Source organism: Andrographis paniculata, unplaced genomic scaffold (assembly GCF_009805555.1).
Source record: "Andrographis paniculata isolate CXL003 unplaced genomic scaffold, ASM980555v1 Contig59END, whole genome shotgun sequence".
NCBI classification, from domain to species: Eukaryota; Viridiplantae; Streptophyta; class Magnoliopsida; order Lamiales; family Acanthaceae; genus Andrographis; species Andrographis paniculata.
In genome coordinates, this window is record NW_026137594.1 from 3,060,040 (window position 1) to 3,076,233 (window position 16,194).

At 39.6% G+C, this 16,194-nt stretch overlaps 3 protein-coding genes across 7 annotated transcripts; 2 read left to right on the forward strand and 1 right to left on the reverse strand.

The window, feature by feature from the left end:
- Positions 1–4,103, forward strand: LOC127258231 (probable translation initiation factor eIF-2B subunit delta). 2 transcript variants are annotated; one of them, XM_051285007.1, is made up of 7 exons: positions 1–795; positions 900–1,031; positions 1,792–2,144; positions 2,819–3,566; positions 3,643–3,739; positions 3,819–3,873; positions 3,968–4,103. In XM_051285007.1, exons 1-7 carry the CDS (start codon positions 357–359, stop codon positions 4,028–4,030), a joined length of 1,887 nt encoding a protein of 628 aa, XP_051140964.1. In that variant the 5' UTR covers positions 1–356; the 3' UTR covers positions 4,031–4,103. The 2 variants fall into 2 exon arrangements, with proteins under 2 accessions (XP_051140964.1, XP_051140963.1); XM_051285006.1 differs by having other exon boundaries at positions 10–810.
- A 1,423-nt stretch (positions 4,104–5,526) lies between these two features.
- On the forward strand, positions 5,527–12,566 carry LOC127257841 (nuclear matrix constituent protein 1). Its single transcript, XM_051284332.1, has 8 exons — positions 5,527–6,095; positions 7,259–7,468; positions 7,852–8,105; positions 8,239–8,513; positions 8,609–8,688; positions 8,892–10,933; positions 11,600–11,837; positions 11,941–12,566. Exons 1-8 carry the CDS (start codon positions 5,874–5,876, stop codon positions 12,157–12,159), a joined length of 3,540 nt encoding a protein of 1,179 aa, XP_051140289.1. The 5' UTR covers positions 5,527–5,873; the 3' UTR covers positions 12,160–12,566.
- A 132-nt stretch (positions 12,567–12,698) lies between these two features.
- Positions 12,699–15,828, reverse strand: LOC127257842 (uncharacterized). 4 transcript variants are annotated; one of them, XM_051284334.1, is made up of 9 exons: positions 15,570–15,828; positions 15,108–15,491; positions 14,898–14,982; positions 14,748–14,823; positions 14,564–14,644; positions 14,138–14,274; positions 13,735–13,984; positions 13,385–13,448; positions 12,699–13,278 (listed from the first exon to the last, which is right to left on the reverse strand). In XM_051284334.1, the coding sequence occupies exons 2-9, from the start codon at positions 15,448–15,450 to the stop codon at positions 12,710–12,712; spliced, it is 1,605 nt and encodes a 534-aa protein (XP_051140291.1). In that variant the 5' UTR covers positions 15,451–15,491; positions 15,570–15,828; the 3' UTR covers positions 12,699–12,709. The 4 variants fall into 4 exon arrangements, with proteins under 4 accessions (XP_051140291.1, XP_051140293.1, XP_051140290.1 ...); XM_051284336.1 differs by having other exon boundaries at positions 12,699–13,290; positions 13,397–13,448; positions 15,108–15,828; XM_051284333.1 differs by having other exon boundaries at positions 15,108–15,827.
- Between the last annotated feature and the right edge of the window lie 366 nt (positions 15,829–16,194).

Consider the following 16,194-nt stretch of genomic DNA (forward strand, 5'->3'; position numbering starts at 1 on the left):
GTACAATGCATCTGTAATGAAAGTGTAAAGAAGACGAATATGTGTGCTGACACAGAGGGGGTTATATCTGCTGAAAATTAGTAGGAAAAGGACAAGAAATGAAAAGGTCCCGGAATCCCTTACCCGCAAAAAATTCACTCATGTCCCATTCGGCCCACTATCGCTTATGCAGCAGCAGTGAGCAGACACGCGGTGCTCCTGTCCTCCTCCTGACACCGTACGATGCCCACCATCTGTGGTCTCAACCGTAGATTCTCCTCCTCATCCCCCATCGCCCCCCAAAAGGCAGCCCGAGAATAAAGGGGCCGGCGAAACCCTACAAAACCCCAATCCCTCAATCCTCCTCCCCTCCGGTTATGGACCCTCGCCGCGTTCCCCGCACCGTCAGCGACCCAAAGGTCCGCCAAGTCGGATTCTTTACCCCACCGGATCGCTCTCAATCGGGACCGCCGGCGCCGACGTCCTCGTCGCCTCCTGTGTCGGACGTTTCCCCCTCCGGCAACTCGCTGTCCCCCGTCATGATCCCTCCGCCGCGCCACCTCTCTACGGATCTCTCCCGTCCGTTTACCCAGGCTCCGCCTCTTTCCCCTCTCCGCGTTGTTCGAGCTGCGGATTCTTCTGTCCCTATCGGCAGTTATAATCCATCTGAATTCCAGTCGACCTCTGTTGCTACAACGGAGGTCGCAGAGGAGCAGTTGTCCCCTAATTGGGGCCGTGGAGCTGTTTCTGGAAAGTTTGCTACTTCGCTGCCGGCTGGTGCGCTTGATTCGGCGTTGGTTAAGAAGAATAGTATTGGTAATTTGCCCCCTGGTAGGCTGTTCTCCCTGATTGTTCTTTCTATGCGATTGTAGTTTGTTGGGCCACATTTTAGGTTTGGTATTGACGAAATTGTGGAATAGATGGAAGGCAAAGGGAGGAGATGCAGGAGGAGCAAAGGGCAGTGGATGAAAAGCCATTAAAAGAGAAGACAACGAAAGCAGAGAGACGGGCAATTCAGGAGGCACAGAGAGCTGCAAAAGCTGCTGCTAAAGGTGCTACGTTTTCACTTTTGTTAATTTTTTTGGGATGTTTGTTTGTTTTCTGATCTTCATCTTATTTGAACTTTGTTGGGAACTTTATCTGCTGATTTGTGTTGAGATTGTTGATGAAGAGAATTGGGTAATATGTTGATTAGTGAATATGTTCGTTTTGCCAAAGGTTTCTTATGTTGTGTTAATCTTAGAGGGATGAACCAAGTTAGTTCTTGATTCAAAGAGTTAAAAGCTCCTTGGGATGATCCTCCTGACAGCTGTCATAATCGGAAATTTTAACTCATCCGGGCAATTAGCGAGTGCTTGTGAAAGTTCTTCTAGTTGTAATCTCCAGAAACTATTGCCATTCTTGACCAATCTTCGAAATAAGATAGTAGTTTAGTTTTGAGTGCTTGTTAATAAATGATGGGAGTTAACACACTCTACTTGTCATATCAAAATGGCTTTCTATAGTTGGAATATTTATACGCATGATAACAATGATAAAGCTGCATTTTGATCTATCTTCAGACGACAAAAGTGTAACTATCTCTGGTGTCACGTGTACATGCTTTGAGGTTCTTAGATCTTTCCTGATGAATTTTATTGAAACAAATCCGACGTAGCACCTGTTTCATTAATTGCTTCATTTGGCGTTTCTATAGAACATTTTTGTTGTTTTCTTGTTTTGATCTTATGCTTGCGATGGAATAATGTTCTGTCAGTAAATAGTTTAACACGTCATCTTTATGCGATCATACTGAGACTCGTGGCTTTATAGGTGAAGGAAATAAGACATCTGCTGCTACTGCCAATCGAGCACAGCCTAACACAGGTAAGTCAAAGGCCATTTCGCAAAAGAAAGACAGCTCATCAATCGCAGCCTCTGAAAAGAAAGGTAGTGATCGCCAACAAGATAAAGATAGGAAGAAAGACGTTCCTCATCCACGGATGCAATTTGATGATGCAAACAGAGTTGAGAAGGCAAAGAAGCGATCTGTAGTAAAACAAACTGAAGCTAGGAATCGAGTTGAACTCTTTAGGCACCTACCTCAGTATGAACATGGAACTCGACTTCCTGATTTGGAATCAAAGTTCTTCCAACCACATCCTGTTCACCCTGCTGTGTACAAGGTAAGTTTAAGTTCTCCGACATTTTTTTTGATCTATTTTCCTCTTTTGGTTCTTGAAATTTCTTAAATGAAATTGGCAATAGGGAAGTTGACTAAAAATATTTAATATGCTCACTTCAATTAATTGTCTTGGGAGCTAGAACATTGATGGATTATTTTGGCATATATTTTGCATAATTCTTTGGTTTATTTATTTATTTATTTCTTCTCTAGGCCTATACCCTTATATCATCATATATCTAAACACAACCATAGCATCTTGTCTTCACATTTTTTTGAATTTGTGTTTTGGCATTAAACAAACATAACTACACCCTCATTTGGTGTCCTGAACTCCTGATATAGTAACAATATTAGATTTTGATGCGGCTACAATTTCAGACAAGAAGAGTACATAGAAAAACTATATAGGCTACAGAATTCTGCCAAAAGAAAAAAACTGTACACGTGGATGTGTTTGATTGGTTTTCTTGTTTTTTGGTTTGGTTTTTTGTTTAAATAGGGTTTCAATGTGGTGATTTGTGAAAGGAAATAGTGTGTTTTTATAGAGAATCGTAAAAGTTTAGTAGAAATTTTGAAAATAATTGCAAAAAAGGCACATGCTTCTTTCTTAATATTATTTCCAACTGATGGAAAAGTGTTAAAGCAAACTTTCTTTTACATTACATATGTCAGGTTGGACTGAGATATCTAGCTGGCGATATTTCTGGTGGCAATGCCCGGTGCATTGCCATGCTTCAAGCTTTCCAAGAGTCGATAAAGGATTACTCAACGCCATCAGAGAAGACCTTAATAAGAAGGGACTTGACAACAAAGCTAAATGGTTACGTCTCTTTTCTGATTGAATGCAGGCCCCTTTCAATCAGCATGGGGAATGCAATTAGGTTTCTCAAAACCCGAATTGCCCAATTGCCTGAGAATCTGTCTGAGTCAGAGGCTAAAACCAATCTCATATCTGATATTGATCGTTTTATAAACGAGAGAATTATTCTAGCTGATAAGGTGATTGTGAAGCATGCCGTAACCAAGATTGTGAATGGTGATGTTCTTCTCACATATGGATCGTCCTCTGCTGTCGACATGATATTGTTGCATGCCCATGAGCTCGGTAAACAGTTCCAAGTGGTTGTAGTGGATTCGCGTCCGAAGCTTGAAGGCCAGAAATTACTTCGCAGGCTTTTGGGGAAGGGTATTAAATGCACATACACTCATATAAACGCCGTTTCTTATATCATGCATGAAGTCACTAAGGTACTCTTGGGTGCTTCGTCGGTGCTGTCTAACGGAATGGTATACTCAAGAGTCGGCACTGCGTGTGTTGCCATGGTAGCTCATCAGTTCCGCGTGCCAGTTTTGATATGCTGTGAGGCTTATAAGTTTCATGAAAGGGTTCAGCTCGATTCAATTTGCTCCAATGAACTCGGTATGGATTTTATTTAGTGAAGGAAGTTTATTACCCTAACAGATTGCTGCATTATTGCTACTGCGTATCATTGTAGGTGATCCCGACGTCATTTCAAAGGTTTCGGGTCGGAAGGAGATCGGCTATTTAAATGATTGGGCCAACATCGAAAATCTGCAGCTTTTAAATTTGTTGTAAGCATGATTTTAATTTCGTAATTTCCATCTCGTTAACGTTCTACAATCTTATCACTGCGCTCTTTCCATCTAACAGCTATGACGCAACACCTTCAGACTATATATCAATGATTGTTACCGACTATGGCATGGTAAGTTTTACAGATCTTATTAAACATTTGATACATGAACTGTTCGATTGTTCTACTTCCATTTGTTGCGTTGATATTCTGTGACGTTCTTTAGATCCCACCGACTAGCGTACCTGTTATAGTCCGAGAATATAATAGAGAGCACTTGATGATATAAAGATGAGCGGCGCTCGGGGATGATGTTACAGACAGCACACAAAATCTGATGTTCGACATTCTTCTTATTGTGTCCCTTTAGTCCGAATAATCTTTTTTTTTTGGCCTCAGCATGAGTTGATTTAACTTTCTGGCCTCTCGCCCGCCCTCCCGAGACTCTGTGAAGAGGCGAATGTTCCGCCTCTCCTGGCAATTTTTGACAGTTTTTGGTTGTTCTTCCATATCTGTGTCACTGGTGAGTGAGTGACTACTTTTTTTGTATGCATTTCTTGTGTTGTAGATTTTGAAAGATTCATCGATTTCATGTAATAATTTGACTTCTACAACAATTCATAAAATTGTATGTGCGTAGTTATTGTTTTGGGCTCTGATTGGATTGCGTATATATTTTGGAAGCTTTTGTACTATTTAAATTGGTTAAATTATACAAAATTTACGGGTGATTTTACGAAATTATGTTAAATTTTTCGTACTTGCGTCAAAATTTTTTTGTTTCATAAATTTTGTGTTTAATCCCAGCGGCCCATGATATTGAATTTAAATGCATGCAATTAGATTTTATGCAATTTAGTCATTAAATTTAAAGATTTTCTTTGTGAATGTGTTTAACTTTATTATGATCAACAAGCAGGAAAAGTGCTTCACTTAATTCTGCTGACAAATTTGAATTAATCAAAGTTGCAAGGATTACCAATTTCACTTTTGATTACCAATTTTCAATTATTTAGAAATAAAATACTACATGGGCTCTTTTATATACATATACTTTTTAGAAAATTTCAATGTCATCTATGTAGTGATACTATTTATTCTTTTTTTTTTTTTAAAAAAAAAATTACATTAAACGGACGAATGCAATTTTGTATTTATTGAATAAAAAACCCCAAAGTAAGAAAAGCATCTTTTTACCTGGCCTCAGTTGAAAGACAACGAATACAAGTAGCTTTTTCGACGTTGGATTTTACTATTAATTAGTTAATTATACATCACTAATGAATAAAAAAATTCAAAAGAATTTATCAGTTTCCCTTATCTTCAAATTTATGTCCTGGTGGCCAGCTACTCCATTCCCGATGCCTCTCAGTCGTTATACAACAACAATAATTATTGGGAGCTCCAAAAGTGCTCACACCAGGAAGAATCTCCACCGTCTACAGGAAGGAGCCTACTTCTTTAACGGTGTAGATCTGTTTGGTTTTAGTCCCGGGAGCTTCAACAAACAGACCTACACACGCCACATACAGCGTGGCATTACGATTCAGCGTATAATTTCCATTCCAACCCCTGAAATTACACAAACACCCCCCAAATCTCCGCCTTTTCAAATCCTGGTCTTCACCATCCAAAGAAGGGTAATTTCGTCCCAAGATTAGTCTTCGCTGCCAAGGCTCCCACGTTCGTCCCAGAAAGGCGGCCGAACAAAATACCAAAAATAGCCTCATCCAACGGATATAAACGAATGGCGTCTGTGGGCAGAAAGGTCATTTCAAGTTAGCCGAACTGCTGTCGGGACATAAGATTGGAAAAGAAACAGGAGAACGTGAGTGATCCGCGCACACCACGAAAGGCGACTCTGCGGAAAAGCTAAGCCAGAGAGAGAGAGAGACGATTTGGGGGAGAGAGAGAGCTGATCTCGTGACGTTTGCCGGATTTCGAGTCGTTCTATTCACCGGAGTTTGGGAACTCTGTTGGCGTCCGCAATCAGGGTTCCCTGAAAATTAGGGTTTCGATTTGGTACCTCCTTAGTCGAAATTAACTCCTCCATTCGCTGAATTCGTTTCATCCTTTATCTTCTTTGGTCGTTTCGATTGAGCTGGTGCTCCGATCTGCGAAGCGGCTGTAAGATGTTTACGCCGCAGAAGAAGTTTTGGCCGCTGACGCCGAGGACGGAGCCGAGCTCGAAGAAGTTAACTCTTTCGGGACTTGGTTCTGGCGCAAATCCTAATTCAGTAACTCCGAGCAATGGAGAAGCGTCGGCCCGAGGGAAAGCGGTTGGTTTTGTTGAAGGCGATGGGAATATGGAGGCAGAGTCTTTGACTGAGAGGGTTTCGAGGCTCGAGAATGAGGTTAGTGAGCTTGTTTTGTACGATAAATAATCCGCTTTCATCTGGTTATTACTGTACCTAATTCCTTATTTTTTTTCGATATTGGTTGCTTGTCTAACAATTTTGACTGATTTGTTCAAAGCGTAGTATAGTATCTTAGTATGTTTCAGATCAGTTCAGATTTAAGAAAAATTTACGGTGTTTTACTGGCGTTTGCGTAATTAGTAAGATGGTCGTGTAGTTTGTATCTTACCCACTTCAAAATTCATGAATGCGCTTTAATAAAGTAGCAAAGTTTGGTGAGATCATGTACTTTTTTTTTTGGTGATTTTATTACTATATTGGAGTATAATTCGACCACCAAGGCGATTTATGGTGAAATTGGCAGGCCCACTAGCAACTAGATCTATCAATAGACCAATCCCGTGATTCGATTTTTGGCCTTAGTGTTTCAGAGTGTGGATAAAAGAGGATATTGGAGAATATGGAATTGCCTTGTTTAGGAAATGTAGCTTCAATAATCAGGAAAAGTGATGAAATCACCTGCATTATACTTTGCCTTGTTCTTACTCAACTACCTTTGAACTTTCTTTGTCCATTCGGTAGGAGAGGGTTTCAAATGAAAAATCGGATGAATCCTTAATGTTGTGTTTGGATTACTACTACTGCAATTGGGATTTTGAAATCATCGTGGAATATGTATAATTTCTAGATCTGCAAAAAGTATAAAAGAAAAATTGCGGGTTCTTTACCAAAGGCCTAATTGTATACTATTTGGGGTTTCCATATTTAGATATAGTTCTCCAAATTGCAAACCACGTGCTACATTACTTTATCATGAAGGATTTGTTTCCCCTATGATATTGAGTGAACCAATCTTCAGTTCATATGAATCACATGGTTTTGGTGATTATAAAATTTTGCCTTGGACCCTATTTAGTATGTTCTTAGGAAACTTGTCACAAAAATATTGGGTATGCTTGTTTAGCTTTGAAAATTCATCTATATTTTTTAGTGTTGATGCAGATATAACATAATATGATGGTAATGCCTAAGATGAATAGATGCTCACTTCATTTGACAGATGTTTGATATAATTCTATTGCCCTTTTTTGTTCAAAACTTATTATGGTCATGATAATATCCTGCCATAATGAATTTACTGACGAGTTGATTTCTTTCAGCTCTTTGAGTATCAATACAACATGGGCCTTCTTTTGATTGAAAAGAAAGAGTGGACTTCAAAGTCCGAAGAATTAGCACAATCTTTAGCAGAAGCTACTGAGAGCCTAAAAAGAGAGCAAGCGGCTCATTTAAGTGCACTGTCTGAGGTGGAGAAGCGAGAAGATAGTTTAAAGAAAGCACTGGGTGTTGAAAAGCAGTGTGTGGTTGATGTAAGTTTTTTTCTTTGCATATTTTTTTAGCTTTAACATAAATTTTCAGAATGAGGGCCCAGATTTCGATGTGATTAACCATTATTAGGTATCCCTGTCGGAGGGGGTATCCATAGCGAAGTTCTAGTGCGTTGCATTTTGTACTTGTATGTGAAGACCTACAGCTCCTAAGGTTGTATGGCCTCTCATTTTTTGACATTGTACATGCTGCATATATTAGAAAAGAAATGCCGCAATAACTCTCTATGGCATTACATTATTAAGTGTGGTGTTTAAAAGGAACACCATATAATTTTACATGTTCTCCAGATGTATAATTTCTTAAAGTCGGTATATTTATGCTACATGATAGGATCTGACTTTGCATGTCTTGTTTGTCGCAGCTTGAGAAGGCAGTGCGTGAGATGCGATCAGAATATGCTGAAATTAAGTTTAATGCCGATTCAAAACTGGCTGAGGCTAATGCATTAGTTGCTAGTATTGAGGAGAAGTCATTGGAGGTTGAAGCCAAATTCCATGCGGCTGATGCCAAACTTGCTGAGGCAAGCAGGAAAAAGTCAGAAATTGAGAGGAAGTTGCGTGAGTTGGAGACTCAAGAAAATGCACTTCGAAGAGAACGGTCATTGTTCACTTCAGAGTATGCTTCAGGCTCTTAATATTATTTTCATCATGTTACTTTCACAGCATCCCTAACTTTTTTAGGTTTACATAGACGATGATATATGTGTGCGGCTCGTGTATATCCTGAAATGGAAGTTACATTTTCTCAGGCGTGAGACACGTGATGCTTCTATAGCTAAACAAAGGGAAGATTTGCGGGAGTGGGAAGATAAATTACAAGAAGCTGAGCAGAGGCTGGCTGACAGTAGAAGGTTGCTGAACCAAAGAGAGGAAATGGCTAATATGAGTGATAAAAGCTTGAAAGAAAAGCAGAATGAACTTGAAGAATTAAGGAAAAAAATTGAAGCTGCTAATTCAACACTGAAGAACAAAGAAGATGATATAAGCTCTAGACTAGCAAATGCATCTCGTAGGGAGAAGGCAAGTTTATATCTTAGATTGGATTTTCACCATGGATATTTTGATACTTCTTGTTGCATGTCTTACCTTTACTTTCAATTGATTTGTCGATGCAGGAAGCTGATGAGGTTAGGAGGAAATTGGAGGAGAAAGAAAAAGAATTGTCGGAGCTGGCAGAGAAGTTAAATGCTAGGGAAAAAGTGAGCCTCTATACACTTGATGATTAGCTTTGTAGACATGGTTAATATATCGAGAATTATACTTCTTGGTCCTTTTTATTATTTTTTTGTCTGCACTTAATCATTGCTAGATTACTTTGCTTGGAAAAACTTCATTTGTTACTATATCTTTGCTTTCTTTGTGTATCTCTGCATTACTTATCGACTTTTTATGATACATGCAGTTGGAGATTCAGAAGCTGTTGGATGAACACAAGCGTGTGCTGGCCGAGAAGGAGAAGGAGTTTGAATTGGAGATGGAGGAGAAGAGAAAATTGCATGATGAGCAGTTGAAAAACAAGGTGGTTGACTTGGAGAAGAAAGAAACTGAAATTGCACACATGGAAGAAAAAGTGAAGAAGCGAGAACAGGCCATTGAAAAGAAACAGGGGAAAGTGAGGGAGAAGGAAATGGATGTCGATTCAAAATTGAAATCTTTAAAAGAAAGGGAGAAGTCACTTAAAACTGAGGAGAAGGACTTTGAAAAAGAGAGAGAACAAATACTTGCAGAAAAGGAAGATTTGCTCAAAGTCAAAGGTGAGGTTGAGAATCTCAAGGCAGAGACCGAGCAACTGCAGCTGAAGGTAACCGAAGAGAGGGAAAAGCTGAAAGTAACCGAAGAAGAAAGAAGCGAGCTTTCACGACTACAATCAGAGTTGAAACAGGAAATAGAGAATTACAGATTCCAAAACGAGCAACTTACCAAGGAAGCAGAGGATTTGAGGCTGGAAAAGGAGAAATTCGAGAAAGAATGGGAGGAACTTGATGATAAAAGAGCTGAGATAAAGAAAGAACAAGAGGTAGTTCAGATGCAGAAAGAGCAGTTTGAAAAACTACAGCAATCCGAACAGGAAAGACTACAGAATGAGAAGCTCGAAACGCAGAAATATGTTCAGAGGGAATTGGAAGCTCTTAGATTGGCAAAAGATTCTTTTGCTGCTACCATGGAGCATGAAAAGTCAATATTGGCTGAAAAGACCGAAAGCGAAAAGTGCAAGCTGATCAATGATTTCGAATTGCATAAAGAAGAACTCGAGACGGAACTTCAGAGGAAGCAAGAAGATATGGAGAATCGCTTGCATGAGAGGGAAAAGTCATTTGAAAATGAGCGAGACTTGGAACTCAATAACATTAATAAGCTGAGGGAAACCGTCAGGAGAGAAATGGAAGATATGAAGTTGGAAAAACATCGGATCGAGAAAGACAATCTAGAACTTTCCGAGAATAAGAAGCATGTGGAGGCGCAACAGCATGAGATGCGAAAAGATATCGAGGAGCTTGCCGGCTTGATTCAGAAGTTGAAGAATCAAAGGGAACAATTCATCAAGGAACGAGAACGCTTCATATCATTTGTCGAGGAACAGAAAAACTGCACTACTTGTGGGGAAGCTATTCGTGATTTTGTGCTCTCCGATCTCCATCCTTTAAACGAACTCAAAGCTCTGGAGGCTCCTCCCCTATCAAGGGTTGCCGAAAGTTATTTGAAAGAGACGGTTGAAGTGACAGCGGAGAGGGTCGCCACTGGATCATCCCCTGTTCCTGTTAATTCTGGATCTCCTTCTGCTGTCGGAACCCTATCTTGGCTTCGGAAATGCACGACAAAGATATTTAAATTCTCACCTGGGAAGAAACTTGAACTCGACTATGCTCAGGATGTCGCGGGGACATCAGCAGTGGACGAGCAAGTTGTTGGTTCGGAAACAATACCAGCTGACGAAATGGAGCCGCAACCTTCATTACAAGTCGTAAATGATTCTTTTGATGTCCAGATAATAGAATCCGATAGCGCCATTAGGGGCGTTGAAACTACTCAAGCTCTGTCCGTCGATCATGATCCAGTTAACATCCCTGAAAATTCTCAGAATTCCGGTAGAAAGGCAATCCGCCGTGGACCTGGCAGAGGAGGTAGGCGTAAATCTGGTAGAACACAATCTGAAACAGCTGCGGCAGCTGGTTCTGAGACCAACGGAAATGCCGAAGATTCTGTTTACACTTATGATGAAAGTCAAGCAGAATCTGAACTTGTTAGATCGCCAAAAGGGGCAAGAAAGCGAGGCCGGGTTCGCGAATCCCAAGCAACTGTGAGCGAGACCCAAACTGAAGGTCATTCGGATAGCATTAAGGATGGTGATCGCCCAAAGAGGCGACAGAGAGTTGCAGCAGCAGGAGCAGGAGCTGAACAAAGTCTTCCTCCGAAACGTTACAATCTCAGACAGCAACCCAAGAAGTAAGTTATACTCCACTTTACAGCATCATGATTAATTAATTACCGATTTTCGATTAACCGACCTAATTCGAATTAAATTCGAAAATTTCTATTCGGTAATTTGGTAATTCGGACAATATTCGGATATGCCGAATTCGATATTTTAGAAATTAGTTCGAATTTGGTTTTACCATTTTTTAATTCGGATTTACCTATTTCGAATTCAAAATTGTATTTTATTTAATATTATATATACATATATATATTTTTTATTTTTCAAAAAAATAACTTTATATGACACCAATTCACCAAATATTTTATATTATATTATATTATTTTATTTATATTTAATTATATTAGTATAATATTTTTAAAATAAATTAATAAATTTAAATCATCATAATTCAAATTTATTATGTTTATATTGAATTCGATTAATTCAATAAATACCGAATTCAAATTAATTTCGAATCGAGAAATTGAAATTGTAAAATATAAATTTGAAATTGAATTTGGTCGGAATTTTTTTTTAAGAAATTTCCGAAACAATCGAATTCAAATATCCGAATTACCAGTTTCGTTTTCGATGTACACTGCTATGTTTTAGGTTTTTTGGAGGAATAGCTCGACTAATTTGTTTTCGGTTTTTAGATACTTATCATCATCATCATCATCTTATCTTCTCAGGTCGGTCGTTAACGGGCCCCTACCCCAAAAAAGGAAGGGTAGGGGTAAGGGAAAGGGTAAGGAAACTGAGCAGGTGAGCATGGAAGTTAATCTGTCGGAGAAAGCTGAAGCATTGAGGGAAGAAATGAATGAAACTGGAGCAGCGGCTTCGATTCCTAGAAGATCTTGCGACGGAGAAGGTGATGATGCCGCTGTTCAATGCACTGGGGTTGCCAGTGAGTTCTCTGCGGACAGTCCTGTGAGTATAACGTAACCATAAATACACGACACAATACTGGGTTTCAGTTTCCCATGTGTATATCATATCTATCATCTTTGTTGATGTCCATTTTCCGATACAGTTTAAGAATGGTGGGGAGCATGGTGGGATAGGAAACATGGATGAGGAGGTGAACGGAGGAGGGGCAGCTGAGGAAGCTCGAAACTACAGTAACGAAGAACTCAAGACGGAGAGCCATGGAGACAGTGGCGACAATGATGGGGACGGAGATGACGATGAGGTGAATCACCCTGGCGAAGTATCTATTGGGAAGAAGCTCTGGACATTCCTCACCACGTGAAGCATGAAGTATATATATATAACTTTGACGCTATCACGACCACAACCAAGTAAAGTATTTTTCAACTCTGACTTTCTATTATTACATTTGAGGTATATTTCATCTCGACTTAGTTGTTGTGTGTATGAATTGATGAAGGAATTAGTTTATCCGAAAACATAGAAATCGATTGAGGCACTGCTCTAGGGCGTCTTCCCTTTCCCACTAGGAAGTTGGGGTCGGTTTGCCATTTTAGAATTTGCAGATAGCAAGTAATGAATGTGTAGCATTCTTATTCTAGCTGTACTGTCTGTCCGTCTCCGTCGCACTCTTGAGATAATATTTGTTTGTATTGATTGCGAAACTGCTAATGGCTGGCTGGCTTGTGGGTTTTATTTGCTATGATATTTTCATGTGGTTAAATTTTCTGCTATGGTATAATTATTATTATTATTATTATTGAGAGGTCAGGTGCATTAGTTTTATTAGCATTTGTGTTTATATACACACTCGATCCTAAGATCAATGTTTAAGAATCGCCATAAATTACGAGTTGAATATACATTAATTATCAGCGCGATTGCCCGTACCAAAAATCATTCACAATCATATTGTAGCTCAAGCTTCTTTGTTGACTTAGTCCCGAGTATCCATAGTCATACGCGGGACTACGATCCCATGTAGGGGGGCTAAAATCACTATGTATTAGAGGGCTTACTCTACCAATGTCCGAGTAGGATCTTCCAAACCTAAACCTCCACAGTGAGGGGATAGGTATGGAGTCGCAGCCAGGAGGGGGAGGGGGAGGCACCTCATATGCCGAGCCCCTGTCCCAATTTCCTTCGGCATAGTGCCGATGGCTCCAATAATTTTCTGACGAGTGTTTATAATCCAGGCAGTGTGAAGTATCTCTATATTGACATGGCCTCAAAGGGGCTTGCAGGGGCAGAGGTAGTGATTCCCAGGCTCTCTCGTCGGCATTTTCTGGTATCGGAGCATTTATCCCTGGAAATTGTACGGTCATTTTCGGATATGGCTTAGCTTTACCTGCATCGATAACTTTCCCATCCTCGATTTCATTTTCATTTTCCGAATCACCAAAAATTGTAATCCCCGATGGCTGATCATCCACTTCTTCAACTGAAATATCATGAAAAATGGACCGTACCTCAAGTAAGAATGTAGTAGAACTCGAGAGCCCGGTTAACATCAAGGGATGAAAGTAGGGAGTTTAACGAACTTTTACCTAAGTAGCCTGGAGGGTATCCCATTTCGCGCATTCTGTTAAGCCATGGAGGTGGACTGAGCGCCTACATACACAATGTTTGTGCAAACATACATAAGATCTTTCAGTAAACTACTTATTCGTTAGAGTGACAAGCCACATATGCCTATCTATTCAATCCATTATTTGTTCAATGCAAGAGGTTTAAGTACCCCTCAAGCTAGTTAGGGTGTGCTTCTTTCTGGCCTCAATTGAGTTTGGAGGTTTGAATTTGTTTACTTAAATAAGATTTGATCTGATAATAAGTAGAGACTCAAAAGAAACACACCATATCTTCAAAAAGATAAAGATAGATTGGCTTACCCCAAGACCCCAAGACCCATGGCGCGGCGTGTATCGGCATCTAGACAACCCGGTGCCAAGCCATCATATTTCCCCCCTCGCGAACTTTGATAATATCGAATTGAATTACTAGAATTGGCATGTTGCTTCTTTTTGGCCTTGTGCTGTTCCCAGGCATCATGGATAGCCACATTATCGCGTGGCTTGGGGCATTCTTTCACGCCATGGTTGTACGATCCACAGTTGAAACAACGGGATGAATGCAACGTTTCAACACCTCTGCAAGATTAAAGAAGACATCGCATGTAGTTAGAATGTGATGTAGATATACTTGTATAATAGCATTTCGCCATATCTCCTCCAAACAATCTATAAAACCTCAAATGACGGATCAAAATAGAAAACTTCCTAATCATCTACAACCAATAATACCTGTCTATTTTACTAGAGCCATCAGCTGAAGTCAAAACTAAAGAACATCCACGGTCATACAGTGGCACGGATGAGAAATCGAGTGGCGTAACTTCTTTATCCAACTGTGTCTTTGTCTGGCCATCCACCCAAAAAAACTACATATATTTTCAAAACAAAGTAACCGCATATTGGAAGTATGATCTTGCAGGTAAATGTATTCACAGATTGTACCATCAAAGACACTGCAAAGCACATTACTTGAGACAACTATTTCATTTGCAGTAGTGTCGAAGCACAGTTAAACTAATAGTTAATCTTTCATTTGCATAATTTCTTCCGAGTTGCAGAATAAAAGCTAATACACATTTTTTTACATCCGAAAACAAGGTATTCGAATCAACTAAATCAATGCTGGATAAATACTTAACAGAAAGAGAACCATACAATGTCATAAGGCTCATCTGAGCAGACTCTAAGAGCCGGAAAGTAGGCAGATTCTCCAGATTCCACTGTAGCATTAAAATCCTGATTTCAGTTTGAGCAAACATACCGCAATTTGAATAATGAAACCCACAGGAAATACAGGTGAATTTTACATATGCTAGTGAAGAAGAGCCAAAAAATTTACATCTGAAGATGAGCAGTACTGCGAATGCCATCGAGACCACTGCAGCAACAGCTCTTCAAGCTTTTGTTTACTCTCTCTAAGGACGATAAAAAAATTCATCAAATTGTGTCACCATTCAAAGGAAAACCGCAGCCGAAAAAGAGTGCATACCTCGGCAAGAAATCGTAAATTATGTGCACGGAAGCTTGGCGGTGTTCATCAACAGCAATTCGTGGTCTCTTATGGCCAGAAATCACTGGAATTTTGAGTTACAGAAAGAATAAAACTATGAAATATGAAATTAGGTTTATCACCGGAAGAGAGGCGTTTCAAATCCTCGAATTATAGCAAGCAATACAAACATATATTGAAAAAGGATACACATACCACCCAACTCTCTTCTACTCGTAAGAGCCCCATCTTCCTCGCGGTTGCGAGGTCCGCTTTTACTCGGAGCAGCTAGAGAACCGTTTACGTGAAGAGAATGAACGATACTGCTGCCGTAGGGCTTTTTTTCATAGTCAGTGTCCGCCGAAGTATCCACATCCATACTTCCGATTACTCCATCCGCTATAGCTTCAGACGCGTCGTCTGTTAGCTGCGAGTTTGGAGGTTCGGAATCTGATTTCATGGCGTCGGAAGCAGATACCGAAGGATCATCAATCTCACTTCCATGCTCTGTACAACTCGAATTAAAAACTCCAAAAAAATCCTGAGTCACCATGGCACGCTAGATCTATTCGGAATTTCAACTGTAGAATTGCACTGCAAGGAAGAAACGCGTGAGTCGACCGACCACCTAAAAATCCCTCAACAAACACTAGCGGACCAAAAATCTCGTACTTCCGGCTTGGAATAAACTTGGCCAGATTAACGAACGAACGACCGAATGCTTGCAGATTATATTAAGCACTCTGCAACTCGATTTCGCGCGGAGAATCCGGGGGAGGCGAAGCAAATAATTTTCGGTACAGGAAGCGAGGACTAAGACCAATCAATAATTTGAACCCCAACGCCCCGGCGCTCAGAAAATGCCAATTATGGATATTCGACGACGGGGAAATAACGGCGGCCTTAAGAAATTTTAGGGTTTACAACTGGGTGTGTTGGTTTGGGAGTTTGATTTTGATTTGGGATTTGAATCGTAAAAATTTTGAATTTGAACTGTTGTGTTTGATGTGACATGACGTAAATAGGTATTAATGCGATGTTTTGAATATAAAATTAATTTTTAATATAATATAAAAAATAAAAAATAAATATTTAATTTGATTTTTTAAATAAAAAAATTTGTTGAATAATGTAAATCCAATCCCGAAACGTATTTAAAAAAGGAAAGTACACTGAATGATTTTCGAAAGGGTTTAGATTTTATAAACAAATAAATGTATAGTTTTATTTATTTATATTTATAAATATATATATATATTTTTTTTTTACAAAATAACACTTATTACAATATTTAAAT